We start from the raw sequence: 25,898 nt of genomic DNA, 5'->3' as shown, positions 1-25,898 counted from the left end.
GTCTCTATTCATGAAATGTATATCTGCAATGCTCAAAGGTTTTGCGACTGAAAGTGGCCCGTGTGATTCTTCCTTAACGAAGAAGCTCCACCTAGATGGCTACTTTGTTGGAAGCCCTCAGTGGCATTGTTCATGCCAACATGGATTTCATCCTTCTAGAGTCCTCTATCTAACTCCATGAGACTGACTCAATAGCCAGGTTTTGACCGGCAAACGCCGGCCCCTAATTGCAATGAGCTGCACCTGGAGACAAATAGATACACCTGCGTAAATTAAGACATGTCACACAACATAAATACCAGGTGTATTAGATCTTGTTATCATCAGTTGCATTTTTTCTGTTAGTACCACTCCTGTACCTGGCATCATGTGCATTTTGAGACTGACGGTGGTCACATGTGAGTATACAAAATCTGTATCTGATGCAGATTAGAATTTAAATATATATGACCAAATGTATTTGTGAGTAATAGAAGCACATGTCATATGATTTGAGGGACATTCAGTTCCTTTTGGGCAAAAAGTTATTCAAAGCATGGAATATGAAACCAAATGCTGAACTTGACTATAATACATTTAGTATAACTGAAATGAGTATAGAGACCAATGCTGAGTTGTAGCTTCATGGTCCAAGTGCATATGATGTTGAATGTTGCTGAACTTGCTGTGTGATGTTGTTTCAGTGCTGGCTACAGCTTGCTGCACACTAACAGATGGAGGTACTGTATGTAATAATCTTGATACTACTTAACCAAGCCAATGTGAGTGGTGTGTAATTCCTGTTCATTTGTCCTGGCAGCAATCAGCATCACGTGTGAAGGCTCTGATGCTTTACTGCAATGTGGTAAGCTAGTCCACACTGCTGAACAGTATACTCACCTATGATCGTTTATACTGTAGATTAGCGTCACTAGCCCACACCATAGACACCCATACTTGGCTCTCCTTTGTGCTTCACTGTTCTCCATCTCCCTCAGATGGAGGTAAAATCCATATCAAGCGTGCGAACTACGGTCGTCGTCAACACGATGTTTGTTCTATTGGGCGCCCTGATAACCAACTCACCGACACCAACTGCCTCAGCCAATCCTCCACCAGCAAGATGGCAGAAAGGTACTAGAACCTGTAACTCCTTGGCTGTAGTGTAAACCACCACCAGCAAGATGGCAGAAAGGTACTAGAACCTGTAACTCCTTGGCTGTAGTGTAAACCACCACCAGCAAGATGGCAGAAAGGTACTAGAACCTGTAACTCCTTGGCTGTAGTGTAAACCACCACCAGCAAGATGGCAGAAAGGTACTAGAACCTGTAACTCCTTGGCTGTAGTGTAAACCACCACCAGCAAGATGGCAGAAAGGTACTAGAACCTCTCACCACCACCAGCAAGATGGCAGAAAGGTACTAGAACCTGTAACTCCTTGGCTGTAGTGTAAACCACCACCAGCAAGATGGCAGAAAGGTACTAGAACCTGCAGAAACCACCACCAGCAAGATGGCAGAAAGGTACTAGAACCTGTAAAACCACCACCAGCAAGATGGCAGAAATGTGCTGCAACCTGTTGTGTTTACCTGTATGAACTCATGACCTTAACATGACCTCAACATGTCTTTGAAACACACAGATGCAGTGGGAAGAGCGAGTGTATTGTCCCTGCATCCAATTTCGTTTTTGGAGACCCCTGTGTCGGGACTTATAAGTACCTGGACACCAAATACTCCTGTGTCCAACAGCAAGAAACAAGTCAGTCTCAATGTGTGCTAATATTATTTAGTGGTGGGCACCGATATCCATATTTGGATTCGACGTAGTGTCGGTATGACTGTGGCATGTTGGGACATTGTTTAATTCTCCTACTCACTTTTAATCTGGTAAAAAAAGTAAGCTCAGCTGATTGCTAGAAAATGAATATAATTGGTTGGTTCCCCTATGATACCAGCTTGTTAACTTTGTTTCTCCAAGTGTAAACCACCCTCACCTGATAACTAACCCTAGCAAGCTGTGGATATGCAACTTGTTTAGTTTGAGTAGCCTATAGGGAGGTCAGAGACCTGGCAGTGTGATGCCACAGGAACCGGTAGTGGACTACAGGAAATGGAGGGCCGAGCCCCTCCCTGCCAGGAGGCTAAAAGGATCGGAATCAGCCCTCCGATCCTGAATTCTACACCATTGAGAGCTTTTTGACTGGCTGCATCACCACTAGGTATGGCATCTGACCACAAGGTGCTTCAGAGGGTATAGCGTACGGCCCAGTACATGAGAGGCCGCGCTCCCTGCATCAGGATATCGACACCACGTGTGTCGGCGGGCCCTACATTGTCATTGACTCGCGCCACCCCAGTTCTACTGGTCTATGTTACTCCATAACAAATGGTACGGATGCACCAAGTCTGGAACCACCAGGACCCTGAACGGCTTCTACTTCCCCCAAGCCATAACTGCTGAATGACGATCTGTATTGAACCTTTTTGCTGTTACTTTTTTGACTTGTCTCATATGCTGCTGTTGTTACTAGTTATATTTACATATCTAGCTCAATTAGCCAGCAAGCACATTTGAAGGGAAGTGTCTCAAGCTTATTTGATGCTTATGCACTTAATCTGGTTTACCACTGACTATGTTTCAGTGAACGGTAACTAGCGAGGCCAACTCACACATTTTTGCAGGGTTTATAGCCAATCTGACAAGTGGCACAAACTGCATAGAAATACAGATTAGGTGTAGCCGGTCGACTTTATTTTTTCACCAGTTTAGGTCAAGCCAGCCAGCCAATGTGCTTAAAATGTTAGATTTTTGAGAACTGCTCAAACGGAAGTGAAACTAAGAGGTAACGGTGGCAGATGACTAGCTTAACTTTTTGTACTTTGGTTCATGCTAACGAGTTTATAAAAATGCACCTGAAATCAACATTCCCTGTTAGTGCCCATCACTAACACTTCACCAGGCTAATGTATGTCTTAATGTGTCTGGCCAGTGGTGTAACTCCTGTGTTGTCTTTGCAGTAAGCAGCATCATATGTGAAGGCTCTGATTCTCAACTACTATGTGGTAAGCTGGTCAACACTACCGTACAGTTGAATCATGTGGTGACGTGTATATTAGTCACTAGCCCACACCAACACCCAGGTTTGTCCTTTCTCTTCCTCAGATCGAGGTGAGATCCGTATTCAGCGTGCCAACTATGGCCGTCAACACGATGTGTGTTCCATTGGGCGCTCACATAAACAACTCAAAAACACCAACTGCCTCAGCCAATCCACCACCAGCACAATGGCAGAAAGGTAAATTCACACTGAAGGTTTCAGTAGCTGTAGGAAGTCATTGGCTGTGGTGTTAACCTCTACCTGTTGACACACAGGTGTGATGGAGAGCGCCAGTGTATCGTCAAGGTATCCAACTCTGTGTTCGGTGACCCCTGTGTCGGAACCTATAAGTACTTGGATGTGGCTTACACCTGTGACTGAATGTGAGTTTTATATATTACTGGGAACTAGAATTTGTGTTTTACTTAACCTTTTATTTAGCAAGGCAGTTAAGAACATTCTTATTTTCAATGACTGCCTGTTCAGGGGCAGAATTTATTTGTACATTCTCAGCTCATGATTTGTACTTGAACATTTCGGTTACTAGTCCAGCTGTCTAACCACTAGGCTACCCTGCTGATGATTTTGTCTTGCAGGATATCTTCCTGGGGAACCTGAAGATGTATAAGGCTGCTGGGATATCTTCATCACGTCATGCTGTTTTCCTCCAACCTCTAAATCAACTTCAATGTCCATTGTAAACCTGTGTACATTGTGTTGAAGCATTTCTTAAACAATTTCTGAACTGTGGTTGTTGGTCTGAATTAAATGAAGCGGCAGGAAGAAGATACTGGTTGCCTCTTGTACATTAATAAATGTCACACCAATATTACCACCTGAACATGTGTCCTTTATTAGGAACAGAGACTGGCCACCCCACATAGAGGTTTTGGCCTTTCTAGATTGCCACTGCTGATTGTTTGCTGGGGGTTTTAGGGGGTTTCTGACATTGTACTTCTCACAGATGTTTTGCTTGTGCATGGTCAAGCAGGCTGGATCCTCTTGTGAAGCAGGATACATGTTGGTGAGAAACCTGCCAAGGCTGCTTTTGATTTTTAGAGAACAGTAGGAGAAACTCCCATTGGCCAATGAATGGAGAAACATAACGCCCCACAAACTTTTGACGAATCACATTCACGTTGTCATAAAGCGTCACACAGTTGCTAAGCTAATCATCAAGCAATGCCATCTCAAAGTCGAGAAACCTGACTATTATCCTCAAAAGTAGATAATGTCACTATTCCAGAGCAATACGATATTATCAAACATCGCGGATTACAGTTGCAATTTTGCAAATGTTCACGGAATTCATGCTAAAGTTGGGTTTTTGAGCTAGCGCCCAATTGATTCCCATTCACTCCTTGAGCTCTCCTTGTTCCAGAATAAACAAGAATGCACTGCGCAGCCCATTGGCAACGTATGGGCAACATACAAAACGGGCATTAATACGATGCCAAGGGAGTTTCACCATCTCCTCAAACATATCTCTGGCACTGTCCACCATATTTCGGCAATGCACCAAAAATGTATCTGTCCCTCATTTAAATTAAGTCTAAGTGGTAGATCAGTACGCCATTTCAATGCTGATTTACATTTTTGTACACCAGTGTCTAACAGCTGAAAATAGTATGTTTGGTCTGAATATATTTCACTGCAGTTTAGATGGTACAATGATGCGACACTATACTTTTGTCAAACTAAAATTAGGCGACCCAGAATATCAGGAAATGGCAGCGTGATCCATAGTTTATTTTTTATGTATATTATGCCAACATTATGTCCTGTGGGACTGTCGTTGTGGTACGGCTCTGCTCATCCCATAACAAACCTATGGAAAAGAGACCGAATGCGATCGGATCATCTAATTGGCATTCACAACTTTTACGGAATGTCCACGTGGATGGGGATATTGGACATGGTATCAAAGTTTACTGGGTGACAATGTATGTTTAATTTAGACAAAATTTATATTTTTCCAGTACAACATAAGTTCAGCAAATCCCCTTGTTTGGGATAACTTTAAATGTACCTTCAGAGGTCATTCAATTTTCAACAATAAAAAAAGCAGCTTCTGGGTGAAGAGACAGGACTAACAAGGGACATACATTCTCTAATCGTACAGGAATAAAAAAAACTGATACAAAATAAATTAGAGGAAAAATAAATGGATGAACTTTTTTCTAGAGCATCTAATGTTCTCTATTACAAACAAACTTATCTGTGATTCTCCATTTTATATTTTAAAGGAGGAAGCTAAATGATCAAAAGATGGCGCAGACAGACGGTCACCTTGCTTCAAGTCATTATTATGCAGCATTTTGTGGACGAAATTAGGGCAACAGTTTTCTTCCAGAGAGACATCAGACGTAACATTTTATGTTTTACGGAAACATTGCTCACTCGGGATATGTTGTCAGTATAGGGACAAAATGGAGTCGCAATTAAATGGCCCAGACAAGATATGTATATGTGGCAGGGTCTTTAGGCAATTACGGACTACAAATGTATTCATAAAATACCTGGATGTTTACATTTTCGGTGATTCTCTTAGAAATGGTTAAAAGTACTGTATAGCAAACCCAGGTGTAAAATAGTAAACAGCAGCTACTTCTCAGAGAGTTTTGAATTGTCAAGAAGAGTTAAACAAGGGTGTCCACTGTCACCATATCTATTCATTATGGCCATCGAAATGCTAGCTATTAAATCATATCAAATAACAACATTAGAGGATTAGAAATCCAAGGCTTAAAAACAAAGGTGTCCATGTATGCTGATGACTCAAGTTCAATATTTAATCTGCTAGCTAGATCCCTGCATTGTCTCATTGAAGATCTAGATAACTTTTCTGGACTCTCTGGACTAAAACCTGATTATGATAAGTGTACAATATTACGTATTTGATCGTTAAAAAAGTACAACTTGTACATAACTATGCAGTTCATATTTAAAATGGGCTGATGAAGTAGAAATGCTTGGTATTCATTTAAAAAAATATTAAATGTAGAGATAAATACCTGTCTATTTATGGAAAATTTGCCCTGATTAACTCCTTAGTCATATCTCAGTTTACTCACTTACTTATGGCTCTGTCTACTCTTGATGATTTGTTTTTCAAATCGTATGAGCCAAAAATATTTAGCTTTATCTGGGACGCTAAACCAGACAAGATACAGTGTGCCTATCTATATTTATACATTTGTATATTTTTATTTAAACTGGTAAGTTGTCTGGAAACACATACTCATTTACAGCAACAACCTGGGGAATAATTACAGGGTAGAATAGGGGGGATGAATGAACCAATTTTAAACCGGGGATGATTAGGTGGCCATGATGGTATGAAGTACAGTTTGGGAATTTAGCCAGGACACTGTGGTTAACACCCCTACTGTTGCGATCAGTGTCATGGGATCTTTATTGACCACCGAGAGTCAGGACACCCATTTAACGTCCCATCCAAAAGACGGCACCCTACTGCCTTTGGTCATTGGGATATGTTTTAGACAAGAGGAAAGGGTGCCTCCTACTGACCCTCCAACACCACTTCCAGAAGCATCTGTTCTCCCATCCAGGGACTTACCAGGACCAACTCTGCTTAGCTTAGCTTCGGAAGCAAATCAGCAGTGGGATGATGAGTGGTATGCAGGACAAGCTGGCTTTATAATAAATATGAATTTGGTGTTGTGAGATTATTATATATAAAAGCACTAAACATCTCCAGAATCTTCACTTATTCAAAAGTTTCACTTGAACCCTAAATGGTTCTCAAGTAAACTACTAAGAAAAGCTAATCCACTGTTTAAATCACTTTTTTATCTGTGTACAGATTTCAATGTCTCATTTTTGATTGACTGGTGTCTCACTTTTTCAAACAAGCATTGCTGAGCTGGCTACAATTTCAATTTCATTCCTGAATTCCCTGAAAAGATAGATCAAATATTATGGCTGAATATAAATGTGCTGGGTGATGAAAGACCTGTATTTATGGGAAACAAGTTTTAGAAGGGTATTTTGTTTAATATTATTGTAAATTGGAACGGTTGAGTTGTCTTTTATGGAGTTATCAGAATTATATGGAAAGGTCTGCTGAGTCCAAGATGATAACCAATTGACTAGAGCATTACCCCCAAAATGGAGGCAGGTGGCAGCAGAAGGAGGTAGGGAAGTGGCCTGTCTGCCCAATATAAATGGAGGCAGGTAGCAGCAGAAGGAGGTAGGGAAGTGGCCTGTCTGCCCAATATAAATGGAGGCAGGTGGCAGCAGGAGGAGGTAGGGAAGTGGTCTGTCTGCCCAATATAAATGATCAGAACTGGAGGAGGCAGGTGGCAGCAGGAGGTAGGGAAGTGGTCTGTCTGCCCAATATAAATGATCAGAACTGGAGGAGGCAGGTGGCAGCAGGAGGAGGTAGGGAAGTGGTCTGTCTGCCTAATATAAATGATCAGAACTGGAGGAGGCAGGTAGCATCAGGAGGAGGTAGGGAAGTGGTCTGTCTGCCCAATATAAATGATCAGAACTGGAGGAGGCAGGTGGCAGCAGGAGGAGGTAGGGAAGTGGTCTGTCTGCCCAATATAAATGATCAGAACTGGAGGAGGCAGGTGGCAGCAGGAGGAGGTAGGGAAGTGGTCTGTCTGCCCAATATAAATGATCAGAACTGGAGGAGGCAGGTAGCAGCAGAAGGAGGTAGGGAAGTGGTCTGTCTGCCCAATATAAATGATCAGAACTGGAGGAGGCAGGTAGCATCAGGAGGAGGTAGGGAAGTGGTCTGTCTGCCTAATATAAATGATCAGAACTGGAGGAGGCAGGTAGCAGCAGAAGGAGGAGGAAGGGAAGTGGTCTGTCTGCCCAATATAAATGATCAAAACTAGAGGAGGCAGGTGGCAGCAGAAGGAGGCAGGGAAGTGGTCTGTCTGCCTAATATAAATGATCAGAACTGGAGGAGGCAGGTAGCAGCAGAAGGAGGAGGCAGGGAAGTGGTCTGTCTGCCTAATATAAATGATCAGAACTGGAGGAGGCAGGTAGCAGCAGAAGGAGGCAGGGAAGTGGTCCGTCTGCCCAATATAAATGATCAAAACTGGAGGAGGCAGGTGGCAGCAGAAGGAGGCAGGGAAGTGGTCCGTCTGCCCAATATAAATGGAGGCAGGTAGCAGCAGAAGGAGGTAGGGAAGTGGCCTGTCTGCCCACTATAAATGATCAGAACTGGAGGAGGCAGGTGGCAGCAGGAGGAGGTAGGGAAGTGGTCTGTCTGCCCAATATAAATGATCAGAACTGGAGGAGGCAGGTAGCAGCAGAAGGAGGTAGGGAAGTGGTCTGTCTGCCCAATATAAATGATCAGAACTGGAGGAGGCAGGTGGCAGCAGGAGGAGGTAGGGAAGTGGTCTGTCTGCCCAATATAAATGATCAGAACTGGAGGAGGCAGGTAGCAGCAGAAGGAGGTAGGGAAGTGGTCTGTCTGCCCAATATAAATGATCAGAACTGGAGGAGGCAGGTAGCATCAGGAGGAGGTAGGGAAGTGGTCTGTCTGCCCAATATAAATGATCAGAACTGGAGGACGCAGGTAGCAGCAGAAGGAGGAGGTAGGGAAGTGGTCTGTCTGCCTAATATAAATGATCAGAACTGGAGGAGGCAGGTAGCAGCAGAAGGAGGAGGAAGGGAGGTGGTCTGTCTGCCCAATATAAATTATCAAAACTAGAGGAGGCAGGTGGCAGCAGAAGGAGGCAGGGAAGTGGTCTGTCTGCCTAATATAAATGATCAGAACTGGAGGAGGCAGGTAGCAGCAGAAGGAGGAGGCAGGGAAGTGGTCTGTCTGCCTAATATAAATGATCAGAACTGGAGGAGGCAGGTAGCAGCAGAAGGAGGAGGCATGGAAGTGGTCTGTCTGCCCAATATAAATGATCAAAACTAGAGGCAGGTGGCAGCAGAAGGAGGCAGGGAAGTGGTCCGTCTGCCCAATATAAATGATCAAAACTGGAGGAGGCAGGTAGCAGCAGAAGGAGGCAGGGAAGTGGTCCGTCTGCCCAATATAAATGATCAAAACTGGAGGAGGCAGGTGGCAGCAGGAGGCAGGTAAGTGGTCTGTCTGCCCAATATAAATGATCAAAACTGGAGGCAGGTGGCAGCAGAAGGAGGCAGGGAAGTGGTCCGTCTGCCCAATATAAATGATCAGAACTGGAGGCAGGTAGCAGCAGAAGGAGGAGGCAGGGAAGTGGTCTGTCTGCCCAATATAAATGGTCAGAACTGGAGGCAGGTAGCAGAAGGAGGAGGCAGGGAAGTGGTCCGTCTGCCCAATATAAATGATCAGAACTGGAGGAGGCAGGTAGCAGCAGAAGGAGGAGGCAGGGAAGTGGTCTGTCTGCCCAATATAAATGGTCAGAACTGGAGGAGGAATAAAAATAGCATAAATAGGAAACTATACCAGTTATATTTAAGGACCAGGATGTTGATAGTGTCATTTAGATTGCAAAATAGCTGGGAAGAGATATTATTTACTGATTCCATGGTACAGGGTGTATGAGTTGATTTAAGACTTGTGCTTTTCAGCTTATGCAAATTTAGTGAGTATATAGAATCAAGTGACCATTTTAGTATTACCCTCAAGTTGCTTCCCAGGAGTGGTTGAAAATGCAAAACATTGACCCTAGATTTGATCTATTTCTCAACCTGTAGAGTCTATTCAATAGAAAGTGTATGTTAATCAGAGTTGAAATATATATGCTGCGTAGAAATCCAAAGTGTGTGGCCAGCAGAGACCGGCTAAGGGAAGCTGAGGGTTGGGATGTGGAATTGGAGATAAGTGGGAGTGGAGTTGCTGGGCGATAGATAGAATGACAGGTGTAAAATTCCAAATAAAACAAAAACATTTGAAAACAGAAACATTTGAATGACACTGAGGTGTTTGTACAAATGCAGAGACTCATTAAAATGCTCAGATGGACATGGTTCCATACATGGTTGGCCTTGCTGTTATACTGGCCTGTATGTTTCTCGTTCATTGGTGGTGCATGCGGCAGGGAATGGAATAATATGCATTTCTCAGGGTGGAATCTGATGCTTGAGGGGCAGCTCTTGGAGGGCTGTATCGGTCAGGTCCCCATTTGACAGTGGGAGATCTGTCGACATGCCGTTGACCCTTTGTGTCTCTGGCTAAGAGGCTGTTAGATGACTAAGGTGATGAAGTTAGGCAGCTTCCATGCAAGTATGTTTATGACCAGATGAAATAGTGAAACTGAAGCGACACATCACGGTAACATTTGGTTCATGAGCCAACCACTTAGCGATCAAGTTTTGTAGGGTCCACACATTGTATACAACTGTCTTACCCAGCCTGCTTTGTGACCAGGTGAGCTGCTGATGCATGCAAATTAGAACCATCAAGGCTGCTGGTCACATAAGTACTACCTGTCAGTGAGTGGAGACTCAGGTACAATTGATTTAAAAATAGTTTGAACAGCCAGATCATACCACCTGAGGTGGTCAGGAAAGTGATCACAATGAGTATTTAACTTGTCCACAACTGCCACTAAAGGTGGGCACAGATTACAGACATCAAGACAAAAGGCACGTTAGCCCCAGATACAAATGAGTCCGGTGAAAAGCTTGTAAGAGAGAATAAAGGATCCATGTTCAGTAATATTGGTGTGACATTTATTAATGTACAAGAGGCAACTAGGATAGTCTTCAAGCAAATTCATTTAATTCAGACCAACAACCACAGTTCAGAAATTGTTCAGCACCATCTACACAGGTTTACAATGGTCATTGAAGTTGATTTAGAGGTTGGAGGAAAACAGCACAACCTGATGAAGATATCCCAGCAGCCTCGTACATCTTCAGGTTCACCAGGAAGATATCCTGCAAGACAAAATCATCAGCAGGGTAGTCTAGTGGTTAGAGAGTTGGACTAGTCACCGAAAGGTTGCAAGTACAAATCATGAGCTGACAATGTACAAATATTTCATTCTGCCCCTGAACATGCAGTCAACCCACTGTTCCTAGGCCGTCATTGAAAATAAGAATTTGTTCTTAACTAAATAAAAGGTAGGTAAACACAAATTCTAGTTCCCAGTAATGTGTGCTTGCACAAAACTCACATTCAGTCACAGATGTAAGCCACATCCAAGTACTTGTAGGTTCCGACACAGGGGTCACCGAACACAGAGTTGGATACCTTGACGATACACTGGCGCTCTCCATCACACCTGTGTGTCAACAGGTAGAGGTTAACACCACAGCCAATGACTTCCTACAGGTACTGAAACCTTCAGTGTGCATTTACCTTTCTGCCATTGTGCTGGTGGTGGATTGGCTGAGGCAGTTGGTGTTTTTGAGTTGTTTATGTGAGCGCCCAATGGAACACACATCGTGTTGACGACGACCATAGTTGGCACGCTGAATACGGATCTCACCTCGATCTGAGGAAGAGAAAGGACAAACCTGGGTGTTGGTGTGGGCTAGTGACTAATATACACGGCACCCCATGATTCAACTGTACGGTAGTGTTGACCAGCTTACCACATAGTAGTTGAGAATCAGAGCCTTCACATATGATGCTGCTTACTGCAAAGACAACACAGGAGTTACACCACTGGCCAGACACATTAAGACATACATTAGCCTGGTAAGTGTTAGTGATGGGCACTAACAGGGAATGTTGATTTCAGGTGTGTTTTTTAAGTCATTATAAACTCGTTAGCATGAACCAAAGTACAAAAAGTTAGGCGCGTCATCCAGGTCTGATCTCCCTATAGGCTACTCAAACTAAACAAGTTGCATAGTAGGTGATGGTGGTTTACACTTGTAGAAACAAAAGGTAACAAGCTGATATCATAGGGGAACCAACCCATTATATTCATTTCCTAGCAATCAGCTGAGCTTACTCTTTTACAAGATTAAAAGTGGGTAGGGGAATTAAACACAGTCATACAGACACCACGTCAAATCAAAATATGGATATCGGTGCACACCACAAAATAATATTAGCACACATTCAGAGACTGACTTGTTTCTTGCTGTTGGACACAGGAGTATTTGGTGTCCAGGTACTTATAAGTCCCGACACAGGGGTCTCCAAAAACAGAATTGGATGCAGGGACAATACACTCGCTCTTCCCACTGCATCTGTGTGTTTCAAAGACATGTTGAGGTCATGAGTTCATACAGGTAAACACAACAGGTTCCAGCACATTTCTGCCATCTTGCTGGTGGTTGTTTACACTACAGCCAAGGAGTTACAGGTTCTAGTACCTTTCTGCCATCTTGCTGGTGGTGGTTTGGCTGACGCAGTTGGTGTCTGTGAGTTGGTTATCAGGGCGCCCAATAGAACACACATCCTGTTGACGACGACCGTAGTTCGCGCGCTTGATATGGATCTTACCTCCATCTGAGGGAGATGGAGAACAGTGAAGCACAAAGGAGAGCCAAGTATGGGTCTCTATAGTGTGGGATAATGACGCTAATCTACAGTAGAAACGATCATAGGTGAGTATACTGTTCAGCAGTGTGGACTAGCTTACCACATTGCAGTAAAGCATCAGAGCCTTCACACGTGATGCTGATTGCTGCCAGGACAAATGAACAGGAATTACACACCACTCACATTGGCTTGGTTAAGTAGTATCATCATTATTACATACAGTACCTCCATCTGTTAGTGTGCAGCAAGCTGTAGCCAGCACTGAAACAACATCACACAGCAAGTTCAGCAACATTCAACATCATATGCACTTGGACCATGAAGCTACAACTCAGCATTGGTCTATACTAAAGCATTTCAGTTATACTAAATGTATTATAGTCAAGTTCAGCAGTTGGCCTCATATTCCATGCTTTGAATACCTTTTTGCCCAAAAGGAACTGAATGTCCCTCAAATCATATTACATGTACTTCATTTTACTTACAAATACAAACATTGTCATATATATTTAAATTCTAATCTGCATCAGATAAAGATTTTGTATACTCACATGTGACCACCGTCAGTCTCAAAATGCACATGATGCCAGGTACAGGAGTGGTACTAACAGAGAAAATGCAACTGATGATAACAAGATCTAATACACCTGGTATTTATGTTGTGTGACATGTCTTAATTTACGCAGGTGTATCTATTTGTCTCCAGGTGCAGCTCATTGCAATTAGGGGCCGGCGTTTGCCGGTCAAAACCTGGCTATTGAGTCAGTCTCATGGAGTTAGATAGAGGACTCTAGAAGGATGAAATCCATGTTGGCATGAACAATGCCACTGAGGGCTTCCAACAAAGTAGCCATCTAGGTGGAGCTTCTTCGTTAAGGAAGAATCACACGGGCCACTTCCCGTTGCAAAACCTTTGAGCATTGCAGATATACATTTCATGAATAGAGACAACGTATTTCCTTAATAATCTCCATGTCGGGGAGACATATTTGTTCAATATAGCACATTTTTATCTGAACCTTCCAAAAGGTTGCATCCTGCCTAACCCTCCCCATTATTCAATCCGGGTAATCAGGAGGGATCAGCCAATTAATCCTACTCTTGCGCAAACACTGCATAACTGTAGGTGGCATTAAATTGCCAACTTTGGCTTCATATAGTACCTTTTCAAACAACACACTCTGTGATGGTGTGCAGCCTTTAAGTTTGTTTGCCAACTCATAGAAATTATAGAAGACAATGGACTACTTTAATAAAATGAATATTGCCTCTATTGTCTCTAATGTAATTACATTTGTTATTTGATTTGAATGGAGCTGCCCTTGCGCTCACGTACTCCATAATGGGAAACATATATACTGTGACTATCATTCTCTATGGTCCGATCCCTACGATGTGTTGTTCTGGTGGCAGAGTATGTGTCCTCTTCCTCTCAACTGTCCATTCTCAGGGCTGCTGGACAGGTGCCTTGCCCGTCAACGTTGCAGCCCTTTGGGTGTTGCACTTATCAGGCTTCATCGCCATGGACCAGAAAGGCTGGTCCTAGTGAAATCAAATCAAATCAAATCCAATTTTATTTGTCACATACACATGGTTAGCAGATGTTAATGCGAGTGTAGCGAAATGCTTGTGCTTCTAGTTCCGACAATGCAGTGATAACCAACAAGTTATCTAACTAACAATTCCAAAACTACTGTCTTATACACAGTGTAAGGGGATAAGGAATATGTACATAAGGATATATGAATGAGTGATGGTACAGAGCAGCATACAGTAGATGGTATCGAGTACAGTATATACATATGAGATGAGTATGTAGACAAAGTAAACAAAGTGGCATAGTTAAAGTGGCTAGTGATACATGTATTACATAAGGATGCAGTCGATGATGTAGAGTACAGTATAACGTATGCATATGAGATGAATAATGTAGGGTAAGTAACATTATATAAGGTAGCATTGTTTAAAGTGGCTAGTGATATATTTACATCATTTCCCATCAATTCCCATTATTAAAGTGGCTGGAGTTGGGTCAGTGTCAATGACAGTGTGTTGGCAGCAGCCACTCAATGTTAGTGGTGGCTGTTTAACAGTCTGATGGCCTTGAGATAGAAGCTGTTTTTCAGTCTCTCGGTCCCAGCTTTGATGCACCTGTACTGACTTCGCCTTCTGGATGATAGCGGGGTGAACAGGCAGTGGTTCGGGTGGTTGAGGTCCTTGATGATCTTCTTGGCGTATCTGTGACACCGAGCGCTGTAGGTGTCCTGGAGGGCAGGCAATATGCTCCCGGTGATGCGTTGGGCTGACCGCACCACCATTTGGGGAGCCCTTTGGTTGCAATTGCCATACTAGGTGTTGGCACAGCCCTACAGGATCCTCTCAATGGTGCACCTGTAGAAGTTCATGAGGGCCTTACAGGACAAGCCAAATTTCTTCAGCCTCCTGAGGTTGAGTAGCCGCTGTTGCGCCTTCATCACATTGTCTCTATGAATGGACCATTTCAGGTTGATTGTGAAGTGCACGCCCAGTAACTTGAAGCTTTTTGTCCTCTCCAGTGCGACCCTGTAGAAGTGGATGGGGATTAGCTCTCTCTGCTGTCGTTGTTTTGTTGACAATGAGGGAGAGGTTATTTTCCCGGCACCATTGCGTCTGTGCCCTCACATCCTCCCTGTATGCCGTCTTGTCGTTGTTGGATATCAGGCCTACCACTGTTGTGAGCCAACTTGATTATTGAGTTGCCACTCAGTCATGGGTGAACAGGGAGGACAGGAGGAGGCTGAGCACACACCCTTGTTGTTCCACAGTGTTCAGGATCAGTGTGGCGAAGGTGTTGTTGACCAGCTGCAAAGGGCGGGGTTGAGACCAATTGCCCAAGCTTGGTGATGTAGTATGATTCTGCTATTTTCTTTACATTTGATCCGGAACCCCCAACAGAAGCTAGCCAGCTAACTAGCTAGTAGTCAGCTTGCCACTGCTAGTGGTCATCAGCTACCTTTTGCCAGGACATATCTCGCCTGTCTGCATATGGAGCCCTGCCGATCCATCACGACTGGACAACAGACATAATCCGCCCGAGGGGGTTTCACCTGGCTCCCCCGTCGCGACGTCCCCTGAAAGCCCATCTGCTCGCCTGCTCTCCACGGCTCGCTAGCTGTCCAGAGCACACAGAGTGAAAGCACCGCCAGCATTCAGACGCTGTTGTCATGTTGGTCCATGACGAGTCCGCAGTGATGTGGTCGCTGAGAAATTTAAAACTTGTGACTCTCTCTACTGCAGTCCCATTGATGTGGATCAGGGTATGTTCCATCCTCTGCTTCCAGAAGTCAACAATCAAATCCTTTGAAGCACCTGGTCATTCAGAGCAGCAAGAGTTCTCCTTGATGACTTGATTTGTCTACCTCGAAGCGAACATAGAATGAGTTAACTTCTTGCGTCGAGCCAACCCGGATCCTGGATCGTGACTACAGCCTCAAGCTCATTACTCAAGCCCATTACCTTTTTTCCAAGGTGGCGTAGCAGTAAGTCGTCCTGTCGTGTAGTGTCCCCTGTATATATCGTTTCTTTTTCGATTTTCTTTACATATTTTTCTTCGCATATCTCTTTAAAAACTTTTTGCTAAACCTAAGCTTCCAAATACTCTCCTGCAACCCGCCTCACCCAATGTAGCTATTTTTCCTAAAGTATTTATATTTACTTCGGAACCGGAACACCTCAACTGAAGCTCAACTGAAGCTAGCCAGTTAACCACCAGCCGTCTTCAGCTAACCGGTCATCAGCTAACCTTCAGCCCGGAAAGCTCTCGCCAGTTCGAAAAACGTGACTCTAACCAGAGCATAACGGACCTACTGGATCTTCACAACTAGCTATCTAGCTATCTACGAACTGTTAGCTTGCTAGCACAGGCCTGCTAACCGTCTGCATCGCCGCGTCCCAAACACCCATATTTACTTTCTTTCTCTTTTTGATTTTTAATTTATTTATACCTCCCGGAAACCTGCCTCACCCAATGTGATACGGAATCGCTATTATTTTAAATTTTTTAGAACACACTCAAGAACCTCCAGAAGCTAACCAGCTAACTAGCTACAAGCTATTTAGTCATTGTTAGTTTTTTAAACCTGGATAACACTCGCCAGTCCAGCTTCCCTGCCCCATCCACCGCTGCCCCCTGGACACTGATCTTTTGGCCACATAGCTGATGCACGCTGGACTGTCCATTAATCACGGTACTCCATTCTGCTTGTTTGTTTTATCTGTTGGCCCCGTTGCCTAGTCAACGCCATTTTACCTGCTGTTGTCATGCTAGCAGATTAGCTGTTGCTGTCTAACCTACTGTTTTAGCTAGCTCTCCCAATTCAACACCTGTGTTTACTGTATGCCTCGCTGTATGTCTCTCTCAAATGTCAATATGCCTTGTATACTGTTGTTCAGGTTAGTTATCATTGTTTTAGTTCACAATTCAGCCCCTAGTTCCACTCTTCATACCCCTGATAACTCCTTTGTCCCACCTCCCACACATGCGGTGACCTCACCCATTACAACCAGCATGTCCAGAGATACAACCTCTCTCATCATCACCCGGGGCCTGGGCTTACCTCCGCTGTACCCGCACCCCACCATACCCCTGTCTGCGCATTATGCCCTGAATATATTCTACCATGCCCAGAAACCTGCTCCTCTTATTCTCTGTCCCCAACGCTCTAGGCGACCAGTTTTGATAGCCTTTAGCCGCACCCTCATACTACTCCTTCTCTGTTCCGCGGGTGATGTGGAGGTAAACCCAGGCCCTGCATGTCCCCAGGAACCCTCATTTGTTGACTTCTGTGATCGAAAAAGCCTTGGTTTCATGCATGTCAACATCAGAAGCCTCCTCCCTAAGTTTGTTTTACTCACTGCTTTAGCACACTCTGCTAACCTTGATGTTCTTGCTGTGTCTGAATCCTGCTCTCAGGAAGGCCACCAAAAATTCAGAGATTTCCATACCCAACTATAACATCTTCCGTAAAGATAGAACTGCTAAAGGGGGATGAGTTGCAGTCTACTGCAGAGATAGCCTGCAAAGTAATGTCATACTTTCCAGGTCCATACCCAAACAGTTCGAAACTACTAATTCTGAAAATCACTCTCTCCAGAAATAAGTCTCTCACTGTTTCCGCCTGCTACCGACCCCCCTCAGCTCCCAGCTGTGCCCTGGACACCATTTGTGAATTGATTGCCCCCCATCTAGCTTCAGAGTTTGTTCTGCTAGGTGACCTAAACTGGGATATGCTTAACACCCCGGCAGTCCTACAATCTAAGATAGATGCCCTCAATCTCACACAAATCATCAAGGAACCCACCAGGTACAACCCTAACTCTGTAAACAAGGGCACCCTCATAGACGTCATCCTGACCAACTGGCCCTCCAAATACACCTCCGCTGTCTTCAACCAGGATCTCAGCGATCACTGCCTCATTGACTGTATCCGCTATGGAGCCGCAGTCAAACGACCACCCCTCATCACTGTCAAACGCTCCCTAAAACACTTCTGTGAGCAGGCCTTCCTAATCGACCTGGCCCGGGTATCCTGGAAGGACATTGACCTCATCCCGTCAGTTGAGGATATCTGGTCATTCTTTAAAAGTAGCTTCCTCTCCATTTTAGATAAACATGCTCCGTTCAAAAAATGCAGAACTAAGTTCACTCCAGACTTGACTGCCCTCGACCAGCACAAAAACATCCTGTGGCGTACTGCAATAGCATCGAATAGTCCCCGTGATATGGAACTGTTCAGGGAAGTCAGGAACCAATACACGCAGTCAGTCAGGAAAGCTAAGGCCAGCTCCTTCAGGCAGAAGTTTGCATCCTGTAGCTCCAACTCCAAAATTTCTGGGACACTGTGAAGTCCATGGAGAACAAGAGCACCTCCTCCCAGCTGCCCACTGCACTGAGGCTAGGTAACACGGTCACCACGGATAAATCCATGATTATCGAAAACTTCAACAAGCATTTCTCAACGGCTGGCCATGCCTTCCGCCTGGCTACTCCAACCTCGGCCAACAGCTCCACCCCCCCGCAGCTCCTCGCCCAAGCCTCTCCAGGTTCTCCTTTACCCAAATCCAGATAGCAGATGTTCTGAAAGAGCTCCAAAACCTGGACCTGTACAAATCAGCTGGGCTTGACAATCTGGACCCTCTATTTGTGAAACTATCCGCCGCCATTGTCGCAACCCCTATTACCAGCCTGTTCAACCTCTCTTTCATATCGTCCGAGATCCCCAAGGACTGGAAAGCTGCCGCAGTCATCCCCCTCTTTAAAGGGGAAGACACCCTGGACCCAAACTGTTACAGACCTATATCCATCCTGCCCTGCCTATCTAAGGTCTTCGAAAGCCAAGTCAACAAACAGGTCACTGACCATCTCGAATCCCACCGTACCTTCTCCGCTATGCAATCTGGTTTCCGAGCCGGTCACGGGTGCACCTCAACCACACTCAAGGTACTAAATGATATCATAACCGCCATCGATAAAAGACAGGAGGACCCCTGGCAAATGTAGTCTCTTATGGCCAATCTTCCAATGATATGCCTACAAATACGTCACAATGCTGCAGACATTTTGGACGAACGGCAGAGAGCATAAGCATAAGCGTTCATGGCAATTTCACAGCCATATAAGGAGACGACAGAAAAACAGAGCCTCAGAAATTCAGCTCATTTCCTGTTTGAGGTTTCATCTTGGTTTCGCCTGTAGCATGATTTCTGTGGCACTCACAGATAATATCTTTGCAGTTTTGAAAACGTGTTTTCTTTCCAAAGCTGCCAATTATATGCATAGTCGAGCATCTTTTTGTGACAAAATATTGCGCTTAAAAAGGGAACGTTTTTTTATCCAATAATGAAATAGCGCCCCCATAGCTTCAACTGGTTAAGCTCGCCTGAGAGGGAGGCTTTGGTGGGCATCACACAGCAAGATTGGCTTTTTCAGTCTGTGATAGTCTGAAGTCCTTGCCAGGCGATGCAAGTTTGAGTTGTCGAACATCCATTCAAGTTTCAGTCTTGTCTTTTTGAATTCTTACTTATTTTTGGAGCTCGTACCTGCTAGGCATTGCACAACACCAGTTCATCATGTTCGTTCTTCTGACATCGAATGCCGCAGTATGGAATATCTCCGTTCATCCAGGGTTTTTGGTTGAGACGTGTTCGGATTTTTATTGTGGGCACATCATCATCAACACATCTCCTAAAGAAGACTGTGATTGATGATGTAGATTCTTCAATGTTGATGAATGAGTCCTGGGTGGACTGTCTTTTTTTACCCCCTTTTTCTCCCCAAGTTTAAATCTTGTCTAATCGCTGCAACTCCCCAACGTGCTAGCGAGAGGTGAAGGTTGATTCATGCATCCTCCGAAACATGACCTGCCAAACCGCGCTGATTAACTCCCGCCAGCTTAACCTGGAAGCCAGATGTATCAATGTGTCAGAGGAAACGCCATTCAACTGGTGACTTGTGTCAAGTAAAGCCCCACCGGCTGAACCCGGGTCTGTAGTAATGTCTCTAGCACTGAGATGCAGTTCCTTAGACTGCTGCGCCACTCGGGAGGCCACTGTGGATGAATCTAAGAACATATTCCAATCAGTATTCTCAAAACAGTCCTGCATTATTAAATCTGCCTCCAATGTCCAGTTCTTAACTATTCTCTGTGTTGCTGGCTCCCTGTTAAGTTGCTGATTGTAGGCGGAGATTAGGAACAGAGACGTGATACGATTGGCCGAAGCGGGGGCAGGGATGACTTTGTACTTATCACGGATGTTTTGCTTGTGCATGGTCAAGCAGGCTGGATCATCTTGTGAAGCAGGATACATGTTGGTGATATACAGTGAGGCAAAAAGTATTTAGTCAGTCACCAATTGTGCAAGTTTCCCACTTAAAAAGATGAGAGAGGCCTGTAATTTCATCATAGGTACACTTCAACTATGACAGACAAAATTAGAAAAAAAATCCAGAAAATCACATTGTAGGATTTTTTATGAATTTATTTGCAAATTATGGTGGAAAATAAGTATTTCGGCAATGCACCAAAATGTATCTGTCCCACATTGAAATCAAGTCTAAGTGGTAGATAATAATAATAATAATAATATATGCCATTTAGCAGATGCTTTTATCCAAAGCGATCAGTAGTTACATTTTTGTACACCAGTGTCTAACAGCTGAAAATAGTATTTTTGGTCTGAAAATATATTTCACTGCAGTTTAGATGGTACAATGATGCGACACTATACTTTTGTCAACCTGAAATTATGTGAACCAGAATATCGGGAAATGGCGGCGTGATCCACAAAGTTTATTATTTATTTATATTATGCCATCATTAATATGTCCTGTGGGACTGTCGTTGTGGTACTGCTCTGCTCATCCCATAACAAACCAATGGACAATAGGAGACCGAATGCGATCGGATCATCTAATTGGCCTTCACATAACTCTTACGGAAAATCCACGTGAATTGGGATATTGGACATGGTATCAAAGTTTACTGGGTGACAATGTACAGTGCCTTGCGAAAGTATTCGGCCCCCTTGAACTTTGCAACCTTTTGCCACATTTCAGGCGTCAAACATAAAGATATAAAACTGTATTTTTTTGTGAAGAATCAACAACAAGTGGGACACAATCATGAAGTGGAACGACATTTATTGGATATTTCAAACTTTTTTAACAAATCATAAACTGAAAAATTGGGTTTGCAAAATTATTTGGGCACAGACCTGGATAGTTCGAACTCTGCAGGCTGTCTCTGCAGTAGATAGAACATCCAAAGGGGCGGAGTTGCAATCTGTTAGAAAATGTTATAGTTAAAGATGGACATTTCAGGGTTTTTGGAAGTATTCCCAAGTCAGGATTCAGACACGGCTAGGACATCCGGGTTGACAGAGTGTGCTAAAGCAGTGAATAAAACAAACTTAGGGAGGAGGCTTCTAATGGTAACATGCATGAAACCGAGGCTTTGGCGGTTACAGAAGCGACTGGGGAATGGGAGTGGAGCTAGCCACAGCAGGGCCTGGGTTAACCTCTACATCACCAGAAGAACAGAGTTTCTGGGCACGGTAGAATAGATTCAAGGCATAATGTACAGACAAAGGTAGAGCAGTATGTGAATACAGTGGAGGTAAACCTATGCATTGAGTGACGATGAGAGATATATTGTCTCTAGAAACATCATTTAAACCAGATGAGGTCGCCGCATGTGTGGGACGTGGAACTAAAGGGTTAGCTAAGGCGAATTGAGCAGGGCTAGAGGCTCTACAATGAAATAAGGCAATAATTACCAATCAAAACAGCAATGGACAAGGCATATTGACATTAGGGAGAGGCATGCGTAGCCGAGTGAGCTGGAGGCACAGCGATTCAGACAGCTTGCGGGCCTGGGCTTGCAGGCTAGTAGAAGGGCCTTTGAGGGACTTCGCGATGGACAAAGTAATTTGTAGCCCCTTCGTGCGGTTACGTCGGCAAATCAGTCATGTTGGATAAGCAGGACTCCGTGTAGTAAAAGGGTCCTGGCCAATTGTCAAAAAATGTATAGTAGCCCCCAGATGGGCCGACCTCGGGTGTGAAGGTAGGCAACAACACATCCGCCACTCTGATCCTCAAGACTGTGGAATAACAAGGGTGTGCCCTAAGCCTCCTCCTGTCCTCCCTGTTCACCCATGAACTGAGTGGCAACTCAATAATCAAGTTTTTTGACAACAGTGGTAGGACTGATTGACATAGATGGCTACTTTAAAATGCTAGAAGACCTCAATGGCAATGTTCAAGCCAACATGGATTTCATCCATCTAGAGTCCTCTATCTAACTCCATGAGACTGACTCAATAGCCAGGTTTTGACCAGCAAACTCCGGCCCCTAATTGCAATGAGGTGCACCTGGAGACAAATAGATACACCTGGGTAAATTAAGACATGTCACATAACATAAATACCAGGTGTATTGGATCTTGTTATCATCAGTTGCATTTTCTCTGTTAGTACCACTCCTGTACCTGGCATCATGTGCATTTTGAGACTGACGGTGGTCACATGTGAGTATACAAAATCTGTATCTGATGCAGATTTGAATTTAAATATATATGACAATGTTTGTATTTGTGAGTAAAAAGAAGTACATGCAATATGATTTGAGGGACATTCAGTTCCATTTGGGAAAAGCAGTATTTAAAGTGATGTAACAAATGCTGTCACAAATGCTTGTAATATGAGACATATAATACACTTGGTATAACTGAAATGCGTGAGTATATAGAGACCAATGCTGAGTTGTAGCTTCATGGTCCAAGTGCATATGATGTTGAATGTTGCTGAACTTGCTGTGTGATGTTGTTTCAGTGCTGGCTACAGCTTGCTGCACACTAACAGATGGAGGTACTGTATGTAATAATGATACTACTTAACCAAGTTAATGTGAGTGGTGTGTAATTCCTGTTCATTTGTCCTGGCAGCAATCAGCATCACGTGTGAAGGCTCTGATGCTTTACTGCAATGTGGTAAGCTAGTCCACACTGCTGAACAGTATACTCACCGACCACCTATGATCGTTTATACTGTAGATTAGCGTCACTAGCCCACACCATAGACACCCATACTTGGCTCTCCTTTGTGCTTCACTGTTCTCCATCTCCCTCAGATGGAGGTAAGATCCATATCAAGCGTGCGAACTACGGTCGTCGTCAACACGATGTGTGTTCTATTGGGCGCCCTGATGACCAACTCACCGACACCAACTGCCTCAGCCAATCCTCCACCAACAAGATGGCAGAAAGGTACTAGAACCTGTAACTCCTTGGCTGTAGTGTAAACCACCACCAGCAAAATGGCAGAAATGTGCTGGAACCTGTATGAACTCATGACCTCAACATGTCTTTGAAACACACAGATGCAGTGGGAAGAGCGAGTGTATTGTCCCTGCATCCAATTTCGTTTTTGGAGACCCCTGTGTCGGGACGTATAAGTACCTGGACACCAAATACTCCTGTGTCCAACAGCAAGAAACAAGTCAGTCTCAATGTGTGCTAATATTATTTAGTGGTGGGCACCGATATCCATATTTGGATTCGACGTAGTGTCGGTATGACTGTGGCATGTTGGGACATTGTTTAATTCTCCTACTCACTTTTAATCTGGTAAAAAAAGTAAGCTCAGCTGATTGCTAGAAAAGGAATCTAATGGGTTGGTTCCCCTATGATACCAGCTTGTTAACTTTGTTTCTCCAAGTGTAAACCACCCTCACCTGATAACTAACCCTAGCAAGCTGTGGATATGCAACTTGTTTAGTTTGAGTAGCCTATAGGGAGGTCAGAGACCTGGCAGTGTGATGCCACAGGAACCGGTAGTGGACTACAGGAAATGGAGGGCCGAGCCCCTCCCTGCCAGGAGGCTAAAAGGATTGGAATCAGCCCTCCGATCCTGAATTCTACACCATTGAGAGCTTTTTGACTGGCTGCATCACCACTAGGTATGGCATCTGACCACAAGGTGCTTCAGAGGGTATAGCGTACGGCCCAGTACATGAGAGGCCGCGCTCCCTGCATCAGGATATCGACACCACGTGTGTCGGCGGGCCCTACATTGTCATTGACTCGCGCCACCCCAGTTCTACTGGTCTATGTTACTCCATAACAAATGGTACGGATGCACCAAGTCTGGAACCACCAGGACCCTGAACGGCTTCTACTTCCCCCAAGCCATAACTGCTGAATGACGATCTGCATTGAACCTTTTTGCTGTTACTTTTTTGACTTGTCTCATATGCTGCTGTTGTTACTAGTTATATTTACATATCTAGCTCAATTAGCCAGCAAGCACATTTGAAGGGAAGTGTCTCAAGCTTATTTGATGCTTATGCACTTAATCTGGTTTACCACTGACTATGTTTCAGTGAACGGTAACTAGCGAGGCCAACTCACACATTTTTGCAGGGTTTATAGCCAATCTGACAAGTGGCACAAACTGCATAGAAATACAGATTAGGTGTAGCCGGTCGACTTTATTTTTTCACCAGTTTAGGTCAAGCCAGCCAGCCAATGTGCTTAAAATGTTAGATTTTTGAGAACTGCTCATACGGAAGTGAAACTAAGAGGTAACGGTGGCAGATGACTAGCTTAACTTTTTGTACTTTGGTTCATGCTAACGAGTTTATAAAAATGCACCTGAAATCAACATTCCCTGTTAGTGCCCATCACTAACACTTCACCAGGCTAATGTATGTCTTAATGTGTCTGGCCAGTGGTGTAACTCCTGTGTTGTCTTTGCAGTAAGCAGCATCATATGTGAAGGCTCTGATTCTCAACTACTATGTGGTAAGCTGGTCAACACTACCGTACAGTTGAATCATGTGGTGACGTGTATATTAGTCACTAGCCCACACCAACACCCAGGTTTGTCCTTTCTCTTCCTCAGATCGAGGTGAGATCCGTATTCAGCGTGCCAACTATGGTCGTCGTCAACACGATGTGTGTTCCATTGGGCGCTCACATAAACAACTCAAAAACACCAACTGCCTCAGCCAATCCACCACCAGCACAATGGCAGAAAGGTAAATTCACACTGAAGGTTTCAGTAGCTGTAGGAAGTCATTGGCTGTGGTGTTAACCTCTACCTGTTGACACACAGGTGTGATGGAGAGCGCCAGTGTATCGTCAAGGTATCCAACTCTGTGTTCGGTGACCCCTGTGTCGGAACCTATAAGTACTTGGATGTGGCTTACACCTGTGACTGAATGTGAGTTTTATATTACTGGGAACTAGAATTTGTGTTTTACTTAACCTTTTATTTAGCAAGGCAGTTAGGAACAAATTCTTATTTTCAATGACTGCCTGTTCAGGGGCAGAATTAAATATTTGTACATTCTCAGCTCATGATTTGTACTTGAACATTTCGGTTACTAGTCCAACTCTCTAACCACTAGGCTACCCTGCTGATGATTTTGTCTTGCAGGATATCTTCCTGGGGAACCTGAAGATGTACAAGGCTGCTGGGATATCTTCATCAAGTCATGCTGTTTTCCTCCAACCTCTAAATCAACTTCAATGTCCATTGTAAACCTGTGTACAATGTGTTGAAGCATTTCTTAAACAATTTCTGAACTGTGGTTGTTGGTCTGAATTAAATGAAGCGGCAGGAAGAAGATGCTGGTTGCCTCTTTTACATTAATAAATGTCACACCAATATTACTGAACATGTGTCCTTTATTAGGAACAGAGACGTGATACGATTGGGCGGGGATGCTGTCCCCAGTCCACCTGGCCATGCTGCTGCTCCAGTTTCAACTGGCCTGGGCCCTAGGACCATGTCCCAGGACTTCCTGACATGAGGACTCCTTGCTGTCCCCAGTCCACCTGGCCATGCTCCAGTTTCAACTGTTCTGCCTAAC

The 25,898-nt window shown here is 44.2% G+C and overlaps 2 protein-coding genes across 2 annotated transcripts; one reads left to right on the top strand and one right to left on the bottom strand.

Annotated features, from left to right (window-relative positions):
* The first annotated feature begins 332 nt into the window (after positions 1–332).
* Positions 333–25,695, top strand: LOC124032457 (rhamnose-binding lectin-like). Its single transcript, XM_046344861.1, has 17 exons — positions 333–398; positions 684–719; positions 800–844; positions 978–1,113; positions 1,623–1,741; positions 3,001–3,045; positions 3,146–3,278; positions 3,356–3,459; positions 22,456–22,551; positions 22,856–22,891; positions 22,969–23,013; positions 23,154–23,289; positions 23,403–23,521; positions 24,781–24,825; positions 24,926–25,061; positions 25,139–25,246; positions 25,463–25,695. The coding sequence occupies exons 1-16, from the start codon at positions 368–370 to the stop codon at positions 25,242–25,244; spliced, it is 1,368 nt and encodes a 455-aa protein (XP_046200817.1). The 5' UTR covers positions 333–367; the 3' UTR covers positions 25,245–25,246; positions 25,463–25,695.
* Positions 10,749–13,141, bottom strand: LOC124025560 (L-rhamnose-binding lectin CSL3-like). Its single transcript, XM_046338950.1, has 9 exons — positions 13,041–13,141; positions 12,715–12,750; positions 12,590–12,634; positions 12,321–12,456; positions 12,076–12,194; positions 11,589–11,633; positions 11,353–11,488; positions 11,168–11,275; positions 10,749–10,928 (listed from the first exon to the last, which is right to left on the bottom strand). Exons 1-8 carry the CDS (start codon positions 13,069–13,071, stop codon positions 11,170–11,172), a joined length of 654 nt encoding a protein of 217 aa, XP_046194906.1. The 5' UTR covers positions 13,072–13,141; the 3' UTR covers positions 10,749–10,928; positions 11,168–11,169.
* Positions 25,696–25,898: the final 203 nt, after the last annotated feature.

Source organism: Oncorhynchus gorbuscha, linkage group LG03, assembly GCF_021184085.1.
Source record: "Oncorhynchus gorbuscha isolate QuinsamMale2020 ecotype Even-year linkage group LG03, OgorEven_v1.0, whole genome shotgun sequence".
NCBI lineage: Eukaryota > Metazoa > Chordata > Actinopteri > Salmoniformes > Salmonidae > Oncorhynchus > Oncorhynchus gorbuscha.
Note: the sequence above shows the minus strand (reverse complement) of the source record. Positions and strands in the feature narration are given on the sequence as shown.

Coding starts and splice junctions, on each gene's coding strand:
- LOC124032457 (XM_046344861.1), top strand. CDS start 368: ATGTGCATTTTGAGACTGACGGTGGTCACAT. Junction 720..799: donor CTGCACACTAACAGATGGAG/GTACTGTATGTA, acceptor TTGTCCTGGCAG/CAATCAGCATCACGTGTGAA. Junction 22,892..22,968: donor CTGCACACTAACAGATGGAG/GTACTGTATGTA, acceptor TTGTCCTGGCAG/CAATCAGCATCACGTGTGAA.
- LOC124025560 (XM_046338950.1), bottom strand. CDS start 13,071: ATGTGCATTTTGAGACTGACGGTGGTCACAT. Junction 12,635..12,714: donor CTGCACACTAACAGATGGAG/GTACTGTATGTA, acceptor TTGTCCTGGCAG/CAATCAGCATCACGTGTGAA. Junction 11,634..12,075: donor TGTCCAACAGCAAGAAACAA/GTCAGTCTCTGA, acceptor TTGTCTTTGCAG/TAAGCAGCATCATATGTGAA.